The sequence below is a fragment of the Pelobates fuscus genome, chromosome 12 (genome assembly GCF_036172605.1).
Source record: "Pelobates fuscus isolate aPelFus1 chromosome 12, aPelFus1.pri, whole genome shotgun sequence".
NCBI classification, from domain to species: Eukaryota; Metazoa; Chordata; class Amphibia; order Anura; family Pelobatidae; genus Pelobates; species Pelobates fuscus.
The window spans coordinates 82,015,871-82,038,069 of NC_086328.1; the positions used below are offsets into that span (position 1 = coordinate 82,015,871).

The 22,199-nt window shown below is 40.6% G+C and overlaps 1 protein-coding gene across 3 annotated transcripts in view; it reads left to right on the forward strand.

Annotated features, from left to right (window-relative positions):
* GANAB (glucosidase II alpha subunit) overlaps positions 1-22,199 on the forward strand; it is a 53,282-nt gene that overhangs the window by 16,077 nt on the left and 15,006 nt on the right. Inside the window, exons 1-13 of one of the 3 annotated variants that reach the window (XM_063438027.1) lie at positions 2,184-2,257; positions 7,924-8,022; positions 9,114-9,222; positions 9,331-9,458; positions 15,338-15,517; positions 15,804-15,869; positions 16,352-16,436; positions 16,648-16,714; positions 18,835-18,931; positions 19,496-19,676; positions 19,763-19,916; positions 21,166-21,401; positions 21,537-21,663. In XM_063438027.1, the coding sequence (XP_063294097.1) occupies positions 2,241-2,257; positions 7,924-8,022; positions 9,114-9,222; positions 9,331-9,458; positions 15,338-15,517; positions 15,804-15,869; positions 16,352-16,436; positions 16,648-16,714; positions 18,835-18,931; positions 19,496-19,676; positions 19,763-19,916; positions 21,166-21,401; positions 21,537-21,663 (1,546 nt within the window). In that variant the 5' untranslated portion in view covers positions 2,184-2,240. Of the gene's footprint in view, positions 1-2,183; positions 2,258-7,923; positions 8,023-9,113; positions 9,223-9,330; positions 9,459-15,337; positions 15,518-15,803; positions 15,870-16,351; positions 16,437-16,647; positions 16,715-18,834; positions 18,932-19,495; positions 19,677-19,762; positions 19,917-21,165; positions 21,402-21,536; positions 21,664-22,199 lie in introns of those variants that run through there. The other 2 variants (XM_063438026.1, XM_063438028.1) reach the window with 2 other exon arrangements.

Genomic DNA, 22,199 nt, shown 5'->3' on the forward strand with positions numbered 1-22,199 from the left:
GTGTTTGAATCATGCTGGCTCTGCCCCGATTTGCCTCTTTGTCAGTCTCAGCCAATCCTATGGGGAAGCACTGTGATTGGATCAGGCTACCACATGTCAGCAGACTGCTTGTTTTTCTGAGTCTAACAGCATGCAGATTTACAGCTTCAGGCTTGAATACAGTAAGATTTTTACTATATTTATGGAGGCAAGAGGGGCCCAGGGGGGCTAGATGGTGATGTTAACGCTATAGGGTCAGGAATACATGTTTGTGTTTCTGACCCTATAGTGATCCTTTAAATGTTTCCCTTTGGCAGTGATGGCAATCCTTTTTGTGCTTCAGTGCCCAACTTCAATACCAAATAGTTAATCTTGATGGGGTAACACTGCAATTAAACATAAGAACAGAAGTAAGACTGTGGGTGATATGTGTGTGCTTATTTGAATGATTATATTCATTTAACTGCATTCATAGAATAAAATAGAAAAATGTATTGCCCCAGTACTGACATCAGAAGAGGGAATCCCTCGGAGGTAGGATTAGGAGCAAAGGTATACATGTGGGGTATTATTGTACTTGCAAACAGTAGAAGAATACAAATATGGGTGAGAGAAACTGAATGATTACTTTGCAGGACTAAGATTGTCAAACAGCCACTAGAGGCGCTTTTGGAGTTTGACTATATTAAACGACGCTGGACGTCCTCACACTCTGCATGATGACATTCAGCATCAGTAAAAACTCTGTGAGAAAGCATTGAGGCAATGCTTTCCTATGGGGAGGGCCTAATGTGCTTGCAGAGCTTGCTGCCGATGCGCATTAGATCACCCCCTGTGAGATGGTGTTGAGGTGGTGAAGCTTGACCCAGTGCTGGAGTCGTGTAAGTGAATGGTATTTTGTTTTTTGTTTTTGTTACCCTTTACCTGCTTGGGGGGAGGGGGGGGGGGGACAAGAAGGGACTCTTATTATTTTTGCCGTTTATATAGCGCCAACATGTTCCGTAGCACTTTACAAGATTATGTTACGAATACAAAGTTTTATTCCTAACACTATATATTCCAGTTAAAGGGACTCTCCAGTGCCAGGAAAACAAACCGTTTTCCTGGCACTGCAGGTCCCCTCTCCCTCCCACCCCCATCCCAAGTTGCTTTGACTTACCTGTTTCCAGCGCTGGTTCAGGGTCCGCCCATGCTCCTCCCCCGCTGACGACATCTGGCGGGGGAGACCTATTGCGTATGAGCAACCGCCGGGGGAGTCCTAATGCGGCCCTTGTTCAGGGTCCACCCATGCTCCTCCCCCGCCTACGTCATTCGGTAAGGGAGACCTAATGCGCATGTGCATTAGACCTCCCCATAGGGAAGCATTGAAAAATGCTTTCCTATAGGGAATTTAGCGACGCTGGAGGGCCTCACATAGCGTGAGGACGTCCAGCGACGCTCTAGCACACATAATGTGTGCTATAATACCGGAAGTGCCCTCTAGTAGACAGCCACTATATGAGGAGTTAACCCTGCAAGGTAAATATTGCAGTTTATGAAAACTGCCATAATTACACTTGCAGGGTTAAGGATATTGGAGTTTGCACCCAGACCACTCCGATGGGCAAAAGTGGTCTGGGTGCCTGGAGTGTCCCTTTAAGTTAAAGTTGTTTTGGTGCTTATAATGTCCGTTTACTAGGTTAAAAAGTTATGTTTGTTGTTATTTCACTTTTGATTGCCTGCATATTTCACTAATGTATAATTTGCTCATCATACCACTTTGTACATAATTTGTTACATCTTGATATATTATGATCAATCGTTTCACGTTCAACAGCATTGGCTACATAGTATATTCATGTGGCAACAACTGATTCAAGCTTTGTAGTAAAAGGTCGCATTCGGGAAGAAGACCCAGCAATGTGGGCCAATACACATGTTTTTATAGTGTATTTACTACTGGATTACAATAAGCAAGGGTTAGAAATTCGAACGTGGAATTGTCAGAGTGAATAACTCCCAACATTCTCCCCTCACTGCTGTGTCAAGTTCAACGTTCTATGGAACCTGTCCAACTACTCGTATTGCTCCAGCTAGACAGTGACGTCACCGGACGCCTTCTGCAGGAGGCGTGGCCTACTGAAAGGATATTTCCCGTCTGACCAATGATGGACGGTGACGTGTCTCATGCTGGCGGGAGTTCTTGCGGGCTGACGCTGGAGTGGGCGGGGTTTCTGTCAGGGAGCCGGGTAGGGGGGGTCAGAGGTTAGAGCTGATCCAAGATGGCGGAAGCGAGGAGGTGAGAAGTGGCTGAATGTATAGGAAGACTGGGACATTGGTTGATAATTCCCCCTATAGAAATATAATGTATATTAATACAAGGAGTGCATGGCTGGAAGAGGTGATCACACACAATCAGTATTGGTGTGCACTGCTTTCATATACAAGTTGAATGTGGCATTCTATTAATTGTATTTCTTTATTAAAAGTGAGAATGCTATTGGTTTGACATATTTGTAAGGTTTTTATTTTATATGGATTATTCTGTTACCAAGATAATGAGTTCAGTCTGCCATGGGTAGCTGGCTTATTTTAGTACTTTGTATATGTGGATATGTAAATATTTAGAACATGTAGTTAGTTCATGGGGGCATATTCGTTAAAGTTGAGTCATCCCCCAGGAAACAAAGAAGGGAACTAGCTTCATATATTTCAATAGGAACAGTGTCAGTTATACAAGGTTCAATGATTGACGGCCAATCCTTCAGGTGGTGCTATTCATGATGCTCACAGCTTGACCTGGATGAGCATCACAAATTGTCCACAGAAGTTTAAAGGGATTGCCCAATGAAATGTCGACTAGATGTTTTGAATAATTTTATATTGGTAATGCAATAAATATATTGGGGGGGCAAAATGTACTAACTTTGGAAGTTTCCAACCGAATCACCGTTTTAATCAGGAGTATCTCATGCTGGTTTGTGGTACAACTCTTCTCACTTAATTTCCTGTTCAGCAGGAGATTATAAAATAAGCACTTTATGGGCAGTTCTAGTAAGTAGTTAATGCTCTTCCTGATAGCTCAAAACTTAGTAAAAATAAATTGGGATCTTCTTGGCAATCGCACCCTCTAAGGTTAACAGTATTTGCACCAGGGGCATTGGGCACCCTGTCACTCTATAGTAATGATTGGGGCTTCACTTGTATTCTGATGCATGTGGGCTTTGTGCATAAGAGGGAGCTTACCCCTTTTGATTAGCAGATTCTGTGAGCTGCACTGTTTAAGGTGCATGTGCTTTCTTATAGGGTTTTCACTGACGCTGGATTTCGTCATGCAGAGTGTGAAGACGTCCTCTGTCATTTAAGGGTAAACACCCGGAAGCGCCTCTAGTGATTGTCTTAGTACTGCAATGTAAACGTTACAGTTTCTCAAAAAATGAAATTTTTACATTGCAGGACTAAGATGGACAGGGACATTGCATACAGACCATTTCAAGGAGCTGAAATGGTATTAGTGCATACAAGTGACCCTTTTAACTCTTGTCCATAATCCTTATTCACAACTCTTGTTTATACTAGATATCAGGAATAGGCAACCTACGGCAGTCCAGATGTTTTGGACTACCCCTCTTATATTTTGTCATTATTGTGACTTCATCTCCCATAATTACATCCTTTATACTGACAAAGCATAATGGGGTATGCAGTCCAAAACATCTGGACTGCCAAAGGTTGCTTATCCCTGATCTATATGATTACCAGCCTGTTCAGCGGGCACTCCAGATGTTGTGGGCTATATCTAACCTGATGGTTTTTCCTGCAGTGTGGTTATAATAGCACTATGGAAGATGTTGTCCACAGCATCCGGAGTGCCGAAGGTTTCCTACCCCTCCTGTAGAGGAACACATTACTCTGCCAGAAGTCACTAATATAATTCCTGCAAATTAGCTGAAAATCAGCTCACCGCCTGCTTTCACAAAGTAAAGGAAGTTTAAATGGGTGATGTCATTCTTACAGTGAGGGTGTGGGGGCAAGAGTGAAAAGACCATTTCACTGTTATTACATTTGCACTCTTGATATTGATAAAGATTGCTATTGCAGTTTTAAATAACGTATTTTTACTGGATGTGGATGGATGCAGACATTCTGTTGATATGCCAGTTATGCCTTCAAGTACATGTTGTACTAATACTTTTTTTATCAAGAGTGCTTGATAGTGACATGGTTCATGGTGACTATTTGTTTTGTTCAGTTTGTGTGTTTTATTACTTTCTTACAAACATTACCCTATTACAGACCGGCACTAGAATACATATTTCCTTGTAGTGTGGTAAACAACTAACTGTATAATCAGTTGGAATAATCAGAAATTGCATTGTTCATGCATGCACAGATGTTACGGATTGATAGGCTGATTTATTTATTTATTTTTTTATAAATATAAACTTCTAGGGGCTTACCTTGTTAAATATGCAGGTTTCACAAATAGACACTGGAAATTCTGAGCCATGTAAAGAAAAACCATAATACTTCCAGGTACTAGTCAGCAATACATGTAACGGGATGTGATTGGTGAAGGAGTTTTGATATTCCTTCAGTTAAGCACCAGATTGGATAATATTATTGACAAGCGAATGCTGATTGATCATACTTTATCATTGATAGCAGTGTTTCTAAGCCTTTTCAAACTAGCATCTCAAGAAAGTTCAGTTTTAATTAACATGCTGTAATTATGTTATACACATTTTTAAATAGCAGGATGGCTACTTCCAGCAACCACGTTTTGCAGACTTGATTTATTTAATAAAAACTGGCTACAAATACTGATGGTAGAATATGCTATGAATTCTATACATTTTTTTTCATGCTGATTTGAAAACCCAGGTGGAGTAGCAACTATTCACGTATGCGTTATATATATATATATATATATATATATATATATATATATATATATATATATATATATATATATATATATATATATATATATATATATATATATATATATATATATATTATAAAGGATGACTCCTAATGCCATAAGCACTACAGCTAGCAGGGCGTAGCTCAGACAACCTAATGGACGTTTCTGCACCGGCTCTTTGGTGTTGGCAGTGGAGTACAGAGCTCAGCTCATTTTTGTGAGAGATCAGATGATACTCTCAGCCAATGAACTAAGCCCTGCATCCGGCTTAGGAACTTGTCTGGCTTTGGTAGTGGAGGTGGAATGTGGCGTCCAATGAACCCCAGGTATGAAGTCAAACTGCCCAAAAACTGTTTCACTATTTACAGTATGGACTTGACTGCCGGGGCCCAGTGGTTATGGTGCTTGAGTGTTCCTTTAAACAAATTTTAGGTCTGCTACCATTTAATCTTTCTTGAGAAGGCTATGCACTCTCATGTTGCACATGCAAAACTGCATATGCATTGTGATTAACCTTTCTAAGGCTGTTCAGTTTTGTTTAGGGAATTTTTAATTCTATTATGCAAGTGCAACCCTAGCTGATTCTTATCAGCTCTCTCATACTTGGCATGCTTTATATCCACGTATGCTATAACTGCTGCCAAAGTGTGTCAGGGATATATATACACAATCCAATGAGGGAGGCTGCTCTCCGGACTTAAAACTTCAGTTAATTATAATAGATTAAAAATGACGACCAACGTTTTGGTCCTCATTTGTAATCTATTATAATAAACTGAAGTTTTAAGTCCGGAGAGCAGCCTCCCTCATTGGATTGTCTATCTATTGGAGCCTTGGTTTTGCGCCTGGCAGTGGTATACTTTAAATGTGAGTGCTGGTGAGGTAGTAGTAGTAGTAATAGTAGTATTTTTATTAATACTAACTTTATTTGTGGTTTGTTGCTTTTACTTTTTGGACTTGCAGCAGGGTAGCCCTATGAAGCTTCATGTGAGTGGCAATAATTGTAGATTTCTTTTTAGGGTTGGTACGCCTAGTTTGCAGCACTATCAAAATTCTAGAACCATGTCCCATTTTAAAAAATGCTTAAAATGCAATTTGGGCCCTGAAAGATTTGCAGATATTCTGGTGGTGATTACTTGTACTATAGCTTCATTGATGAAAATTATGCCAGTTTGTTGGGAATTTTTTTGTTGGGATTTTGTTTTATATGGATTTATGAAAATATGTTGCTGACCATGCTACTTTGAAGTGGCTATATGTGCCTGTGTGGTACATTTACAACCATAACAGAACAAGTGAGAGATTAACTGTTATTCCTCTCTTTTTCAATGGAAGTGTTTAAAATATTTTATATATTTTTGTAATAGATTCAAAGACTAAAATATTTGGTATCTAACTTTTTTTTTTATTGTTATATATTATGCACACACTCAACTTCATGACAAAAACAATCTGTACTCATAGGTTAGCTCAATATACCCACTCTGTACCTAGTGCTTAATCCAGCATGTATATTCTCCAATTCAACCATCTATACATTATTTTCAGAGCCCACTCATTTTATTTATATATTTTTTTCCATTTAAAAACACCTGACGTAGGTGAAAATTATAGGGCTTCAGTTGCAGTATTTGATCATACATTGCATAAGCCTGCCACGATGGCCATGTACCTCATTTTTGTCAGGTCATACTCTTGCAAATTTAATTCCTGCTGTTATGAGATTAGCGCATATATATCACAAGTTTAGATTGTACACTAAAAGCAATGAATACAAAAATAGAATTCAAGATCTGCATGTTTTCTCTTGTGTGATTTAGGCAGCCCTGGGGAAAGCCTTCATGTTTGTGCACAGGTGTTATACAAATAGTAAGCCTTGTGATCCCCAGGGTAACCTCAAGCTCACTTCAGCGTGGATCACATTTTGAAACTGCATGCCAGTAGTTTGAAGTGCATAAATTTATATTAAACAACCGGACATAGAATAGACCGTTGTATTATCTCTCTGCTTATTGGATTCCTGCTGTCATTTTGCCAGAGCTGAAAAGGTTAACTCTCTGATTTCAGCTTGGGCAGTATCCTCCCATGCCTTAGTGTTCAGTCTCTTGTTTCTTAGGGCAGGGTGGATACATTTTTTTTTTTTTGTTTATATAAATTGTATTTTTTTTTTTATTTAAATCCGCGCTTTTTTTTATTTATTTTTTAATAAAATGCCCAAGCAAACCATTGTGGTTTAATTTTAATTTTTTTTTTAAATGTATTTTGTTTAAATATGTAATTAAACAAACATTGATGTTTAAGCAAATACAAGAATAGGTATGCTATTTATTTAATGGTATTTTAGTTAAATAAAACATTTGAAATCGTTCTCCAAATATGAGTGATTAAGCTATTAATCTGGAGATAGTTCACCGTGCAAAGATTTCTCCATTGTCTATATATTTCTAATGGTATATAATAAAATTTGTTCTGATATAACTGCTGAACTAAACTGAAGAGTTATTAGTCTAAATATGAAATCCTAATCTGGCTGCAAATATTAAAATTATAATAATCGGTAAGAATGAATCTTTACATTTTAAAGTCATGATTTTAATAGAGCTTTACTGTATAGTGATTTAAATCAAATCCACTGGCTTAGGTTGAAGGAAATCTCCAATTTTGTTGCCTTTAGCCTTCTAGCACTAAAACCACTATAACTAGCTGTAGTGATTATGGTGCTAGGAGTGTCGTTTAACAAGCAGGAGTTACTGGTTGCATATAAACTGTTAATGAGCAGAAAAACCGACAAAAAGAGTAGACACTGATGGTAATGTTACAAATATATATGATATACATTTTTTTTCCAACTGTTTTGTTCATATTTTTACATTCTGGTTTCAATTCCCTACAATTCAGTTTCATAGTGTCTACATTAATCTCCGTACAGTATGAAACCAAAACTCTCTGAAGACTGTTTAATAACCCATTATTCCATTAATTGTTTATTGTCTATCAGTGTAATACGTGTTTCATTAATACTCTGTTGTCTTTTCTAGGCTTTTGGGGGTTGCTCTCCTGTTTTCCACCTTCTTTCTTCCTGCCCTGAGTGTGGACAGAAGCAACTTCAAGACATGCGATCAAAGCTCATTCTGCAAGTCAGTATCTCAGAAAGGGTTTTAGTACAGACCTCCTCCCTCTACTCCTAAAATATTATCCTGAATACTTTGCTTTACCTCTATAAGCTCACACCTTCCAGCAATGGGAGATCTGGTTGGTCCAGAACGCGGTGTTTGCGATGAGTGGTTAACTGAATAGGATGCTTGCATTGCAATCTCACTGGGCAGACCCACACAGAGCAAACCATTCAGTTATTTTTAAGTTTGAATGCATCTTGAGTGAGTTTAAAAAATATTCTTGTGTTACTGTATTGAGGGATATTCCCAATTGTCCCTAGATGCAGAAAACCAGGGAGCAAACCAGGGCAGTGGGGTAGTAGTTAGGATAGCCCTGCTGGATACAGGACCGTTGGGAGGAATGTTACCTGTTACCGACACCCAATTTTCGAATGCATCATATAGAAAATGTGTTGCCATTTATGCAAAACCTAAATTTAAAAAAATACTGTCATTCAAACATCTTTAATGGCATAGTTGACCGAGGCTCTCTGCAGATAGACAGATATCTCCCTCTTCAGGAAGAGACTCAATCAATCAAGAGCCTCTTATTCTGTTTTTCAACATTGGTTTAATGGATAAGTAATTTAATTCCAGGCCTTTGTTCAATTCATAACTTAGGATGATTTGATCTGTTCAATAAGCTGAAAGCATCAATACTGCAACTGTTATCAGTTTATACACATCCCAGTTCAGTTTTGTTAACCAGGTTGTGCACTGCAAATCTTCAAAACCACCAACCATAGTGTGCCCAACCTCATCTTTCTGCAAAGAAGAGAAGGAGACCCTTCCTACTTGTGTAGCAGATGAAGATGCCACGTGTAACGTGGACCAAATTGACTTTGCAAATGGGGGGAATAAAAGCCTCACTCGGTAATCTCCGCACCATACCATTTGCTATAATTTTATGGAATGCCTCACACTCCCTTTATCTTTGCATTAGCAAATTAATTGTCTCTGGTTGCATAACTGCCTATTAGTTGTTCTCTTCTGTGTGTGCAGGCAGGTGTAGTAAGGATTGCATGGCATGATGAATTAGACTATTCATTTGTTTAACTTCTCGTTCCCTTCAGACGTCAGAGAAAGCTAGAGCCAGGATCCTCCCCATACAGAGCGGTGCTGGGGAGCGCCAAACTGAGTGCCGACAAACTGGAGATCCAGCTCATCGATGATAAGAATCAGGTTTGTAGTGTTAAATAGTGTGACACAGGACAGCCAAGTAAATGAAGTATGGAATGGACCGTTGATACAGTGACTGTCAAAACTCTTAATTGTACTGTTTCTTGCTAGGTATCTCTTCTCTTGGAAGTCTTTGGACTGAATGGGAATATAACCCGCATCAAAATTAATGAAATCAATCCCCTAAAGCCTCGTTATGAAGTCCCTGATGTACTGCTTGGAACACCTCTCCCTGCAAAGTAAGATGATCGTTTCTGCTATCCATGTCCAGTTTCTGATTTATTTTTCCCAGCTATCAACAGAGCTCAGAAAAACCCCAAACATTTTTACTTAAGAAGTAGCATTTTGGCATATTTACAAGACCTGTGGGATATGCTTGGGGGGGGCTACTGCCTTGTATACCACGCAGGGTTAACAACTCTGGATCATAGTGAATTAAAATTTGTTGTGAAATTAAGGTGGTTATAACTGATTTGGAGAAACTTGCCTATAGTCACAGCTTGGCTATTTTAAGCATTAATTTTGTCATTTTGAATTTAATGGATACACTTTCTTGTGTTAAAATGCACATGTCATGCCAGACTGCACCAAATTCATCTAGACATCGTGTGGGTAAAATAGCTAGCAAATGTATAGTTTACTAAAATAGTCCCCTCCTGTCACTCAGTTCTCTGCATACAGGTGTATGTATACGCCAAAAATTAACTGACTGAAGAGCACAGGGAGACCCTTCTCCAGATGATCATACTCCTTTTTCAGCAGCTACATCTCACGGGCTGTCGTTGCTGTGATTTATTTTCTGTCAAGCATGAGATTGACTCCACTGTTCTATTCCACTGGCTTGGAAAGTTGTCACTTTATTTACACTCCAAGCACTTGCAATGAAGCAAGGGGAGGAGCGCCCTGCTTTGTGATTAGTTGATGTGCTTGTGAGAGAGTTGGGGGACACTGGGAAGCCTTGGTATTATGCTCGTGTTAACATTATTTATTTTTTATTTATTATTGCCATTTATATAGCGCCAACAGATTCCGTAGCGCTTTACAATATTATGAGAGGGGGATTTAACTATAAATAGGACAATTACAAATAAACTTACAGGAACAATAGGTTGAAGAGGACCCTGCTCAAACGAGCTTACATTCTATAGGAGGTGGGGTGTAAAACACATTAGGACAGGAATTTACACTCAAATAAGGTGGGCTGCCCTTAAGGAGAGGGCAAGAGACAGGTATGTGAGGTAAGGGTTAGTCTTGGAGGCCATAAGCTTTCCTAAAGAGATGGGTTTTAACCCCTTAAGGACACATGACGTGTGTGACATGTCATGATTCCCTTTTATTCCAGAAGCTTGGTCCTTAAGGGGTTAAGGCACTTCTTAAAAGATGTAAGACTAGGGGAGAGTCTGATGGCGGTAGGCAGGCTATTCCATAGGAAGGGAGCCGGCCGCGAGAAGTCCTGCAAGCGCGAGTTGGCCGTACGAGTGCGGACAACGGACAGGAGGTGGTCACGGGCAGAACGGAGAGACCGAGAAGGGACATACCTATGGATCTGTGAGGAGATATAAGAGGGGCTAGAGTTGTTCAGTGCTTTATAGGTGTGAGTTAGTACCTTGAATTGACTCCTATAGCATACAGGAAGCCAATGTAAGGACTGGCAGAGGGGCGAGGTGTGAGAGAAACGACTAGAGAGGAAAATCAATCTAGCAGCAGCATTCATTACGGACTGTAAGGGTGCAGTACGGCTATTGGGAAGACCAATCAGGAGAGGGTTACAATAATCCATGCGGGAAATTACTAGAGCATGGACAAGCTCCTTGGTAGTATCTGGTGCAAGAAAGGGGCGGATGCGGGCTATGTTTTTAAGATGGAATCTACAGGATTTGGCAACATGCTGGATGTGAGGCTCAAAGGTGAGACCAGAGTCAAGTATGACGCCAAGACAGCGTGCTTGCAAGGATGGACTAATGTTGGTACCACAAACTTGGAGGGAGAGCGAAAGATGAGGATCAGTATTAGGAGGAGGAAAGACAAGGAGCTCAGTTTTTGAGAGATTGAGTTTCAGAAAGCGGGAGGACATCCAGTCAGAGATGGAAGAAAGGCAAGCAGTGACACGTTGCAGGACGGCAGGGGAGAGGTCCGGGGAGGAGAGATATAGCTGGGTGTCATCAGCGTACAGGTGGTAGTGAAATCCAAAAGAGGTAATAAGTTTGCCAAGAGAGGCAGTATAAAGAGAAAATAGAAGGGGACCAAGGACGGAGCCTTGGGGAACGCCAACTGAGACAGGGCAAGGGGAGGAGGTATCATTAGAAAAGGAGACCCTGAATGAGCGTTGGGAGAGATAAGAGGAAAACCATGAGAGGACAGAGTCACAGAGACCAAGTGATTGAAGAGTTTGAAGAAGGAGAGCATGATCAACGGTGTCAAAGGCCGCTGAGAGGTCAAGAAGAATTAGTATGGAGTAGTGGCCTTTGGATTTAGCTGCGATTAGGTCGTTAGTAACTTTGATAAGGGCAGTCTCTGTAGAGTGGAGAGGGCGGAAGCCAGATTGAAGGGGGTCAAGGAGAGAGTTGGAATTGAGGAAATGAGACACACGGGTAAAGACAAGTCTTTCCAGAAGCTTTGAGGAAAAAGGGAGCAGGGATATGGGACGGTAGTTAGAGAGGGTGGATGAGTCGAGGGATGGTTTTTTTAGTATAGGTACTACAGTGGCATGTTTAAGGTCAGCAGGGACGATGCCAGAAGAGAGTGAGCAGTTGAAGATGTGTGTTAGAGAAGGCACAAGACAAGTGGAGAGAGATCTAATAAGGTGAGATGGGACAGGATCGAGCGGGCAAGTGGTGGGGCGAGAGGAGCAAAGAAGAGCAGCCACCTCTTGGTCAGTAGCTGGGGAGAATGTCTGAAGGGTAGGAAAGGCATGATCTATGTGTGATTGAGAAACAGAAAGGCAAGGAGGGGAGAATTCTTTCCTTAGCTGTTCAATCTTGTCAGTGAAGTAACATGCAAAGTTATCAGCAGTAAGGTTAGTTTTGGGGGTGGCCACAGCAGGGCGAAGAAGAGAATTAAAGGTGTGAAAGAGACGCCTGGGGTTGCGGGAACATGAACTAATGAGAGTGGAAAAATAGGACTGTTTGGCAAGGGCAAGGGCTGCACTGTATGAACACAATATGAATCTATAATGGAGAAAGTCTGATTGTGTACGAGACTTCCTCCAGGAGCGTTCAGCACAACGGGAGCATCTTTGCAGGTAGCGCGTTGATTTACTATGCCATGGTTGGGGGCGGGTCCTCCTCGTGGTCCTTGTTTGGAGTGGCGCTGCAGTGTTCAAGGCAGATGTAAGAGTAGTTATATATGGAGATGGCCTGTGAAGGACAGGAGAGGGAAGGGATGGACAGCAGTTGTGAATCAATGTCAGCTGACAACTGTTGGAGATCAAGAGAATTAAGGTCCCTCCTGAGTTGAGGGGGGTTAGGCTGAGGTTTTTGGGTGAGGGGGTATGTGAGAGCAAATGATAAGAGGTGGTGATCAGAGAGTGGATATGGAGTGTTGCAGATATTAGATACTGTACATGCATAAGTGAAGATTAGGTCAAGGGTATTGCCAGCTACATGGGTGGGAGAATTTGCCCACTGCGATAGCCCGAGGGAGGAAGTAATTGAAAGTAGTTTAGTGGCTGCAGAGGTCAAAGGTGGGTTTATAGGAATATTGAAGTCCCCGAGAATTAGGGATGGAATGTTAGAAGAGAGGAAATAGGGTAGCCAGGCAGCAAAGTGGTCAAGGAAGAGAAGAGGGGAACCAGGGGGACGGTAAATAACAGCAATGTTAGCAGAGAAGGGTTTGAAAAGGCGAATTGAGTGTATTTCAAATGATGGGAAAGAGAGAGAAGGGGGGGTGGGAAGAGGTTTAAAAGAGCAGTGAGGGGAGAGGAGAAACCCAACACCACCACCTTTACATTCAGAGTTTCTTGGGTTGTGGGTAAGTTGGAGACCACCGAAGGACAAAGATGCAGGGGTGGCAGTGTCAGAGGGGGAGAGCCAGGTTTCTGTTATGGCTAGTAAATCTATAGAACGAGAGATGAAGAAGTCATGGACAGCAGTGGATTTAGTTATATTGCAAACAGAGCGTGCGTTCCAGAGGGCAGTATTGAAGGAGGATTTAGAGGAACATGAGATGGGTATGAGATTAGTGTGGATCCTTGGGTTAGTATGTGCTGAGTTTGTTGCGAGGGGGCCGAGGTTAGGAGAGACATCACCAGCAGCTAGGAGCAGAAGGATAGAAAGGAAGTGAAGGTGGGAGTAGGATTTGAAAGTTTTGTAGGAGGGTATGCATGTAGAGGATTTGGGAGGAGTTGGTGGAGATAGGCTGGAAAGGTATGTGTAGAGTGCATGGGATGAATAGAGAGGGGAGGGGAGTAAGGTGGAAGTAATAATTATGGTGTTGCTAGGGACAGGTGAGTGAAAGGATAGGGATATTTTAGTGATGAGAGAAGTTAGTGTTAAAGTGAAAAATAGAAGGGAGAACATTAGAAAAAAAATGTGTATTATATAGATATGTAGATCATATATACAAACACACAAATATCAATGAGTGATTAAACCAATGTAAGGATGCAGTGTGTTAAATAAATTCAGGTGAGGAGAGGTTTAGTGATTTGATTGGTGTGTTAAGGAAACCAGCTGATGTGCACTATCTATAAGTAAGTTGTCGACCATGGGGTGGGATGGTGTGGGTAGGGTGGGCAATCTTCCAGAGATGATACCTCTGCTCTGAAGATTCAGCAGGACTTGGTTGCTTGGGAGTGCTGGGTGTTAATGCTGTTTTAAGGGGCCCAGTCTCTGCTCTGAAGATTCAGCAGGACTTGGTTGCTTGGGAGTGCTGGGTGTTAATGCTGTTTTAAGGGGCCCAGTCTCTGCTCTGAAGATTCAGCAGGACTTGGTTGCTTGGGAGTGCTGGGTGTTAATGCTGTTTTAAGGGGCCCAGTCTCTGCTCTGAAGATTCAGCAGGACTTGGTTGCTTGGGAGTGCTGGGTGTTAATGCTGTTTTAAGGGGCCCAGTCTCGGATTCAGATCTGTTGCAAAAGAGTCTTAGATAAAGTAATTGTTTAGTTTATAGCACCGAATGTAAGTTATTTCTTTATGACAAATTAATCTTCTTGTCATTTCTTAAGGGAATATAAGCAAGAAAAGTGAATGTCAGGATAGACGCACTTTATTGAGTATTTCATCCAACAGATATGCAGTCAGCAAGACCACCTTCAAGTTGGCTTAATCTACAGACTGTGGCAGGGAAATCCCACAAATTTACAGGAAAAGACCTGATTACCGACAACTTGCCTATGCCTTGTATTTTGTTTTCAAAGTAGAAGCATCATCCACTTGCCCCAAGCACTTGTATGCAGGGCAATGTTCAGCTTGCTCCTGGCTCCAAGTATTGTGAGATGCCAACTTTATGTATGTGGGAAAGCACTCATTCTAAATGGCTATAGTTTTTCGATCTCTGCCATTGAGATGAAATATTTACCAAATATCCTTTTAACATGTGCCGCTATACAGTTTTATTTTAACAATACGTACATTAAATGAACACTATAGGGTCAGGAATATTACTTGGTGACCTTTTTGCACAGCTCTGAGCACGGCTGGCCCTGCCCACACTCCGCACCCTTGGCTGATATAATCAAACTTGATGATCTCGGCCAATCCATTGCTTTCCCATAGAAACTCTTTGGGAGGCTATCGTGCATGCGCAGCAAAATGCTGGCCTGCGCCAGTCTGCATCTGCTCATGAGATACATTGAATCAATGCATCTGTATGGGGAACGTTCAGCACTTCTATGCAGAGCTTGAAGACGCTGAATGAAAAGTCAAGTTTACATTAAAATGCCTGCAAGGGCATACTATACACACCAGTAGTTGTTCTGGTGACTATAGGATATATAATTTTTTTTTTTTTTTTTTTTTTTTTTACATGACACAGTGAAATTAAAGCGGAAAATTACATTATTTAGCTTTTTTGGAACTTTACCCACGCTAAATTGATTACTTTGTGACTTGGGAATCAGTATTCAAGTCAGTCCTGTATTGATGCTCACTGCTTTAAATTCATACCTGTGGTGTGTCTACAGCTTGCAAGTGACTGGACAAGATGACAATACTCTGGAGCTGTCACTAGGAGGAGCAGAGCACAAACTGTTGGTAACAGGGACACCTTTCCGTCTGGACATTCTATCAGGAAGAGACTTGGTCCTGAGTGTCAATTCACGAGGCCTGCTTCACTTTGAACGCCTGCGGGAAAGGAAGGACACGTGAGTGAGGCAGGATTATGATTGACTAGGGTGTGGGTGAGTTACTTTTACACTATAAAAATGATGGTGTGGGGTTTGTGTGTAACGAACGTAAGGGGCAGTAGTCTTGATTTTGTAATGGGGGGGCTAATGAGAAAGTTAATCCGGGATTTACAGGGAAAGGGATTATTTTAGGATATGTACTGAAATGTGTTTTCTTTCTTTTTTGCTTTTTGCTCTGTGCCCCATCCCTTTCTTTCTGCCCCTCCATTTCCCCTTCTTCTGCTCCTACCACATCACCTCCCAGTATCTCGGCTAAAGTTAGTAGTGCTGTCGGTAACATGTGGCATAAAGTGAAGAGTCTATTCTCTAGGTAATCATGGATACATGACACTGCACATTGACTTTCGCACCTCATACAGCAATTTTATAATCTCACTTAAACACCTTTTATAATTCCGACATGTCACCTAGCCTTGGCACAGGCGCACACACTCTATTATTTCTCCACTTGTTTTATTTGTTACATATTCTAGAACACATTGACATTGCAGGCTTTGCCATTAAGATAAAGATTAGTTGTAAGTTTTGGTTTTCTTTAACTGATACACAAGTTGCCCCATGATGTTTCAGAACTCTGCCCGTTGGAGCCTGCTTAGCACTGTTTAAATGCTTGGTTCTGTCACTACAACTGTGGAGTACTTATTAAATGCCAAAGCCTCCTCCATAAGCATATGCTACCCTCCTTCTAATCCTGTCCTTCCACTCTATTCCTTCACTCTCCTACCCACCCCCATATGTTCTACTGCCTCTGGAAGCACCACTCCTCACCCCTCGTCTTTGTTCGGCTTGTAGTGACACTGAGAAGACTGATGTGCCACCTGAAGGTGATGATGGAAATCCAGGAGAGGAGGAGGCAACAAAAGAAGAGAGCAAGAAGGTGAGCCATGAGATAAAATATTAACATACCGTTTATTTAAAACACTACTACTAGCGTGTATGTAGCCTAAGTGATTGTGTGTATATATTCAGAAATACGTAAACATTAAAGTTCAGTAATTTCTATTGTGTTTTTAAGTGCTACAGGAAATGAAGAAAGTTAATTTGTTTAGTAATGCAAACCTTCATGCACTTCTGTATTTCCGATTCAGGTTGACGAGGATGAACCTGGCATGTGGGATGAAACATTTAAAACGCATACAGACACCAAACCTAATGGTGAGAACCTGTTGTTAGTCTGTCAATATGTAGTGAGTTTACCTTCTTTCAAATATTAGATGCTAGAATATTTATTCGGAAATAAATTTATTAAAGGCATTTTTACAGTACACTTTGTGCTAATGACTCTCTTAACATGTAGGATGTGGAGTTTTCCCTTCTTGCATCAATTTTATTATATGGGCAGGTAGATTTGAAATGGAGAAATGGTTCATGACAGTGGTGGGGCCACTTAACTTTTATTCTATAGGCTAAGAAAAAGCTAAAAGAATAAAACCACAATCACAGGCCCTTTTTTAATTGTATTTTATATTCATAGTTTTGAGATGCGCAGTCACCATCAATAGCAACCGCGTCAATTACATATACAGTAGTAACATTAATGAATGAGACATCAAGAGCATTGTGTCTGGGGTGGAGTGTTCCATCTATGTACATTGTGCATTATTTTTACTGAAGGTAAACATGGAAAAAAAAAACAGTTTAACATATAACCGGGAGATATGATGGGAGGGGGGATGAAGGTCGGATATCAAAATCGTCTGTTTACATGGGGTTACACAGCACACTATTGTCAACATTTCGGTGTACAGTATTATGATATCAAGCGTTTCAATACATTTGGTTCATTATACAGCATTTTATTATACTTGGTTCGATGCACCTTTTACTCTTCACCAAGGTTGCTGTGGTGTTTTCATAGTATCATATTTGTGTGGGAGTTAGGGTCATTTATATCGTCCATTCGCGTATTGGCAATCAGACGTTTACTGTCCAGTGAGGAACTAGTGTTTAAGCTAGGCTACGTTTCCCCTGTGCTATAAGTTATTGAGTACCTCCGTAACTCAGTTTCATCCTCCATTGTACGGTTTAGGTTTTGCAGGAGTATTTCCATCCAACAGTTTTAAAGGATGGACTCTGCTGTCGGAGGGGTTTGCTCCTGCCAATGTGGCATTTCCGTTGCTCTCAGGACCTTTTTATTTTTTTTTTTGTCATCAAGAGTTTGACAGACCTTTCCAAATATAAAATACCGCCGTGAACAAGAATTTCAAGGTAATGAGGTTCACGTAAACATCTGAAGAACTGATTTCAAAACTAGCAAGCATGCATGCAGCAGACCTTTTTTCTTTGTAACTGGTGAGATCAGTGCACCAGACAGTCATGCCAGTCAGAAGCATCTGTAAAAGCTCCAGACATCTTGGCGCTGACAATGACTTGTCACAAAGTCCAAATCTACTTGGTGAGTACAGTAAAGTCAGAGGAAAGTATATTATGCCTAAGGATTCAATGTGCAGCAAGCAATAATTGGCTTGACTTATTGCAGACCTTCACCTTAAAGGCACCACTATTCACTTTTGGAAAATACAAGTTCTAAATATTGGTGAGGAAATATTCCTTTATAAGAGACTTTTCAGAGAAAAGGCAGTGTTTACATTACTGCATAGTAGCAGTCACTCAGACAGCCTCTAGAGTTGCTTCCTGGGTCAGTGCTGCAAAGTTCACGCTTTGCATGGAGATTCTGAAAGTTCATTCACTGTTTTGGCCGCCATGGAAATATCTGGCTTAAATTGACTGTTAAGCTGTCACTTGAAGAAAAACTGTTCTTTCAGGACTCTGTAGAGAATGCTGGCATTAGTAGCTCCTCTGTTGGTTCATAGAATCAATTGACTTCAGGTTTAAGGTTCCTTGGAATACTTCACACCATATTCTACCACTTAATTAATTACTTTTCCAGCTTGTGTGTGCATGTATATATGTATACATACACACTCCACCCCGCAGTTAGTCCTTATCTTTTCATAAAATGTCTTCCTGATTGGAAGGTAAACAGTGTAGCTCCGCCAATAAGAGATCAGTGGGACTCGAGCTGCTTAAAACTCTGCTAAGGGGAAAGCGGATCGATAATGAGATTTCAATGATTGACTGTGGGGTGGAGCCACGTCAGCTATTTGGCTCACTCAACTCCATCATTGGCTGAGGTGAGTACATACTTTGCAGTATGTCTAATAAGGAGGCATTAACAAAGGGACCGAAAGATGCAAAAAATGTGTTTTGTGTATTTTTTTTTTTGTGTTGCTGTCTGGAGTGTCCTTTTAATGTGCATATAACTCTCTGTGCAGGTCCCTCATCAGTGGGTCTGGATTTCTCTCTTCCGGGATTTGAACATGTTTATGGAATCCCAGAACATGCAGATAACCTGAGATTACGAACTACGGAGTAAGAAAATTGTCTGTTTTATTATTTAATTTAGCCAGTAGTTTCTTTTTAAAACCAGCACACAAACATTTGTCAGTACAGTAGTAAAATTGATTCCAGAGTTAAGTTGTTTAGGTGAGAAACCTCAGAGCCCTTTTCATAGAATATCTTAAATATCCGATTTCTACGTTTTCCCTTAAATGACCTCTTTGTTCATCCATATTTAAAGAGAATATTTAAGTTTTGGCTTTATCTGTCGTGTGTGTGTGTGTTATATGTGTGTGTTATATATATATATATATATATATATATATATATATATATATTCATTCATATCATGCCAGTTTAGATTAATGTACCTGTTGTGATTTAATCCAGAGATCAAATCTGCTACAATATCTTCTACTTCATCTATCTGTTAGGGATACAAATGTTTTGCTATATTTGTTCTAGGTTAACCTTGGCTTGCATGTGGTACGGGGTTATTTGCAGTACCCACAAGCAAAGTTACAACTACTGGCACTTTTTGTTTATAATTGGAAGCCCTTTTTTCACACTGTATCACTTGCTCTCTGTCTTTTTTAGGAGTACAGACCCATATAGACTGTATAATCTGGATGTATTTCAATATGAGCTGTATAATACCATGGCTTTGTATGGGTCCGTACCGCTGCTCCTTGCTCATAATGTTCAAAGAACATTGGGCATCTTCTGGCTAAATGCTGCTGAGACCTGGGTTGATATCAGCTCCAACACAGCTGGGAAGGTGAGTTAAATGACCTGAAAGGTCCTGAAAGTGTGTAAAGCTGTCATTTTAAATGATAGGTGCTATAAATGTGCTTTTTGTTCCAGACTCTGCTGGGCAAGATGTTCCAATACATTCATGGAGGTGGGGAGACACCCCAGACAGATGTACGTTGGATGTCAGAGAGTGGGATCATTGATGTCTTTGTTCTTCTTGGACCCACACCTCATGATGTGTTCAAACAGTATGCCAGCCTTACAGGTGTGTAGAATTTGTATATAACGGATATAATACAACTTCCTTTCCAAGCAATACAGGCATACACTGGTAAAAACCTCAAAGTTTGAGATCACATCACTAGTCCTATACAGTTTGCAATCTATATGGAGTATTGATTAACCTCTTAAGATAACCGAATGTCATAGTTTAGATATAGTCGATAGCAGTGTTTAGTCTGCCACATTCATGCAATATAATCTAATAAAATTCTAACTTTTAAAAATATTCCCTCCCTTTGCTTAAATGACCACTATAGTCACCCAGACCACTTCAGCTCAATGAAGTGGTCTGGGTTCCAGGTCCCTCAGGTTTTAACCCTTCACATGTAAACATAGCAGTTTTAAAGAAACTGCTATGTTTACATACCCGCGTTAACCCAACCTCTAGTGGCTGTCTTCCTGAATTTCGAAATTCGCATCCAGCGTGCAGAACGTCCATAGGAAAGCATTGAGAAATGCTTTCCAATGGACTGTTTGAATGCGCACCCGGCACTTTCCGCGCATTGGAGCTGACGGCGGGGGAGGAGAGGTCATCAGGGCCTAGGGAGCCCGGCGCTGGATTAAGGTAAGCTGCTGAAGGGGTTTTAACCCCTTCAGCGCCACAGGAGGGGGACACTAAAGGGTGAGGGTCCACCAAGGATGACCTAGTGTTAGGAAAACCGGTTTGTTTTCCGTGACACTATACTGATCCTTTAAGATTCTGTTTTCCCTTAGCCCTGTAAAACATTTACTGGGCTGATATGTACAGCCCCAACACAGCGATTATGGTTTTATTTATAAAGCGCCAGCAAATTCCATAGCGCTGTACATCACTATTGCATCAGTATGCCATGTTTATTGGTATGATCAATGAAAATTGACAGGAAGGGGGGGGGGTGTGTTTTTTTTATTTTTTTTATTTTATTTTTTAAATCAATTATTTTACTGGCAAGTCTATCACCTCAGGATTGTTCACTGAAGTGTAAATTGTAATTCAAAGTGAAGTACAAATTTCAGGCCAAAATTGTTGAATTTGATTTTTTTTTTTTGTCATCTGCTGTGGATTCATTTAAGTCACTTAAAAAATCTTAACAAAATTAAACTTCATTTGAATTTCCATCAATTCACACTATTGTGATGAACGATTGAATGTTTAGATTTTTTTTTGTTTTTTTTTTTTGTTCTACTTTCACTTAAACCAATTATTCATGTACCATGGCACTTTAAAATGTCTCCCTTGTATGTTTGCACAGGGACACAGTCTATGCCTCCATATTTCTCACTGGGCTACCACCAGTGCAGATGGAATTACAATGATGAAGATGATGTGCGTAATGTGGATGCTGGCTTTGATGAGCATGATCTGCCTTACGATGTTATCTGGCTGGACATAGAACACGCTGATGGAAAAAGATACTTTACATGGGATCCTCACAAATTCCCAACTCCTAAAGACATGCTGAGCACCCTAAAGGATAAAAGACGCAAGGTAAGCGGCACTAGAGTCATCTGTTCTCACTTTAGTTAATGGAGATAGATCCTCTGATTGTTGCCTCCATATTGTCACACTTTTTGTGCTTAGCACTACTACAGACGTATTTTTTGTATTTTTTATTTTTTTTAGATGGTTGCAATTGTTGATCCACATATAAAGATAGACAGCGGTTACAGGATTCACAATGAGATTCGATCTCGCGGTTTCTATGTCAAAAACAAAGACGGTGGAGATTATGAGGGGTGGTGTTGGCCAGGTAAGAATTACTCGACCTTCAGATGAGTGGCCAAATGTCTTGATTAGCACATGTGACTGTGCTTGCATATGTTGAATATTAATACATTTAGTATACCTAATGTAAGCCTTGTGTGCAGCATTTTATTAATCCATATACATTGGTATAGCCCAACACCACAAGGCTAGAATTGTTACTCTCCACATGATAGTCATATGTTTACCCTATCATCCACAGTCATGCATAGCTTCCTCCTAGACACAAACCCATTTATCCATTCTAAACACGTTCTAGTTCTGTTCTTTGGGTAGATGAGATGTTTTAGTGGAACTCCCTGATTGGGCTCCTTGGCACCGATCTGTTCGTAGTTTCATTTTGTGCATATTGCGTTCAACTAATTTGAATAGCACATGAGTTTTGTGGAGGAAATGGGGGTGTCTCTCTGGTCGAACACAAACACATATGTTGCAATGCATTCCACTGTCAGATGATGGAGCTCATACACATTGCCATATTTTGAAACAGAGGATAGTTAAAATATTATGAATGGCCTATTT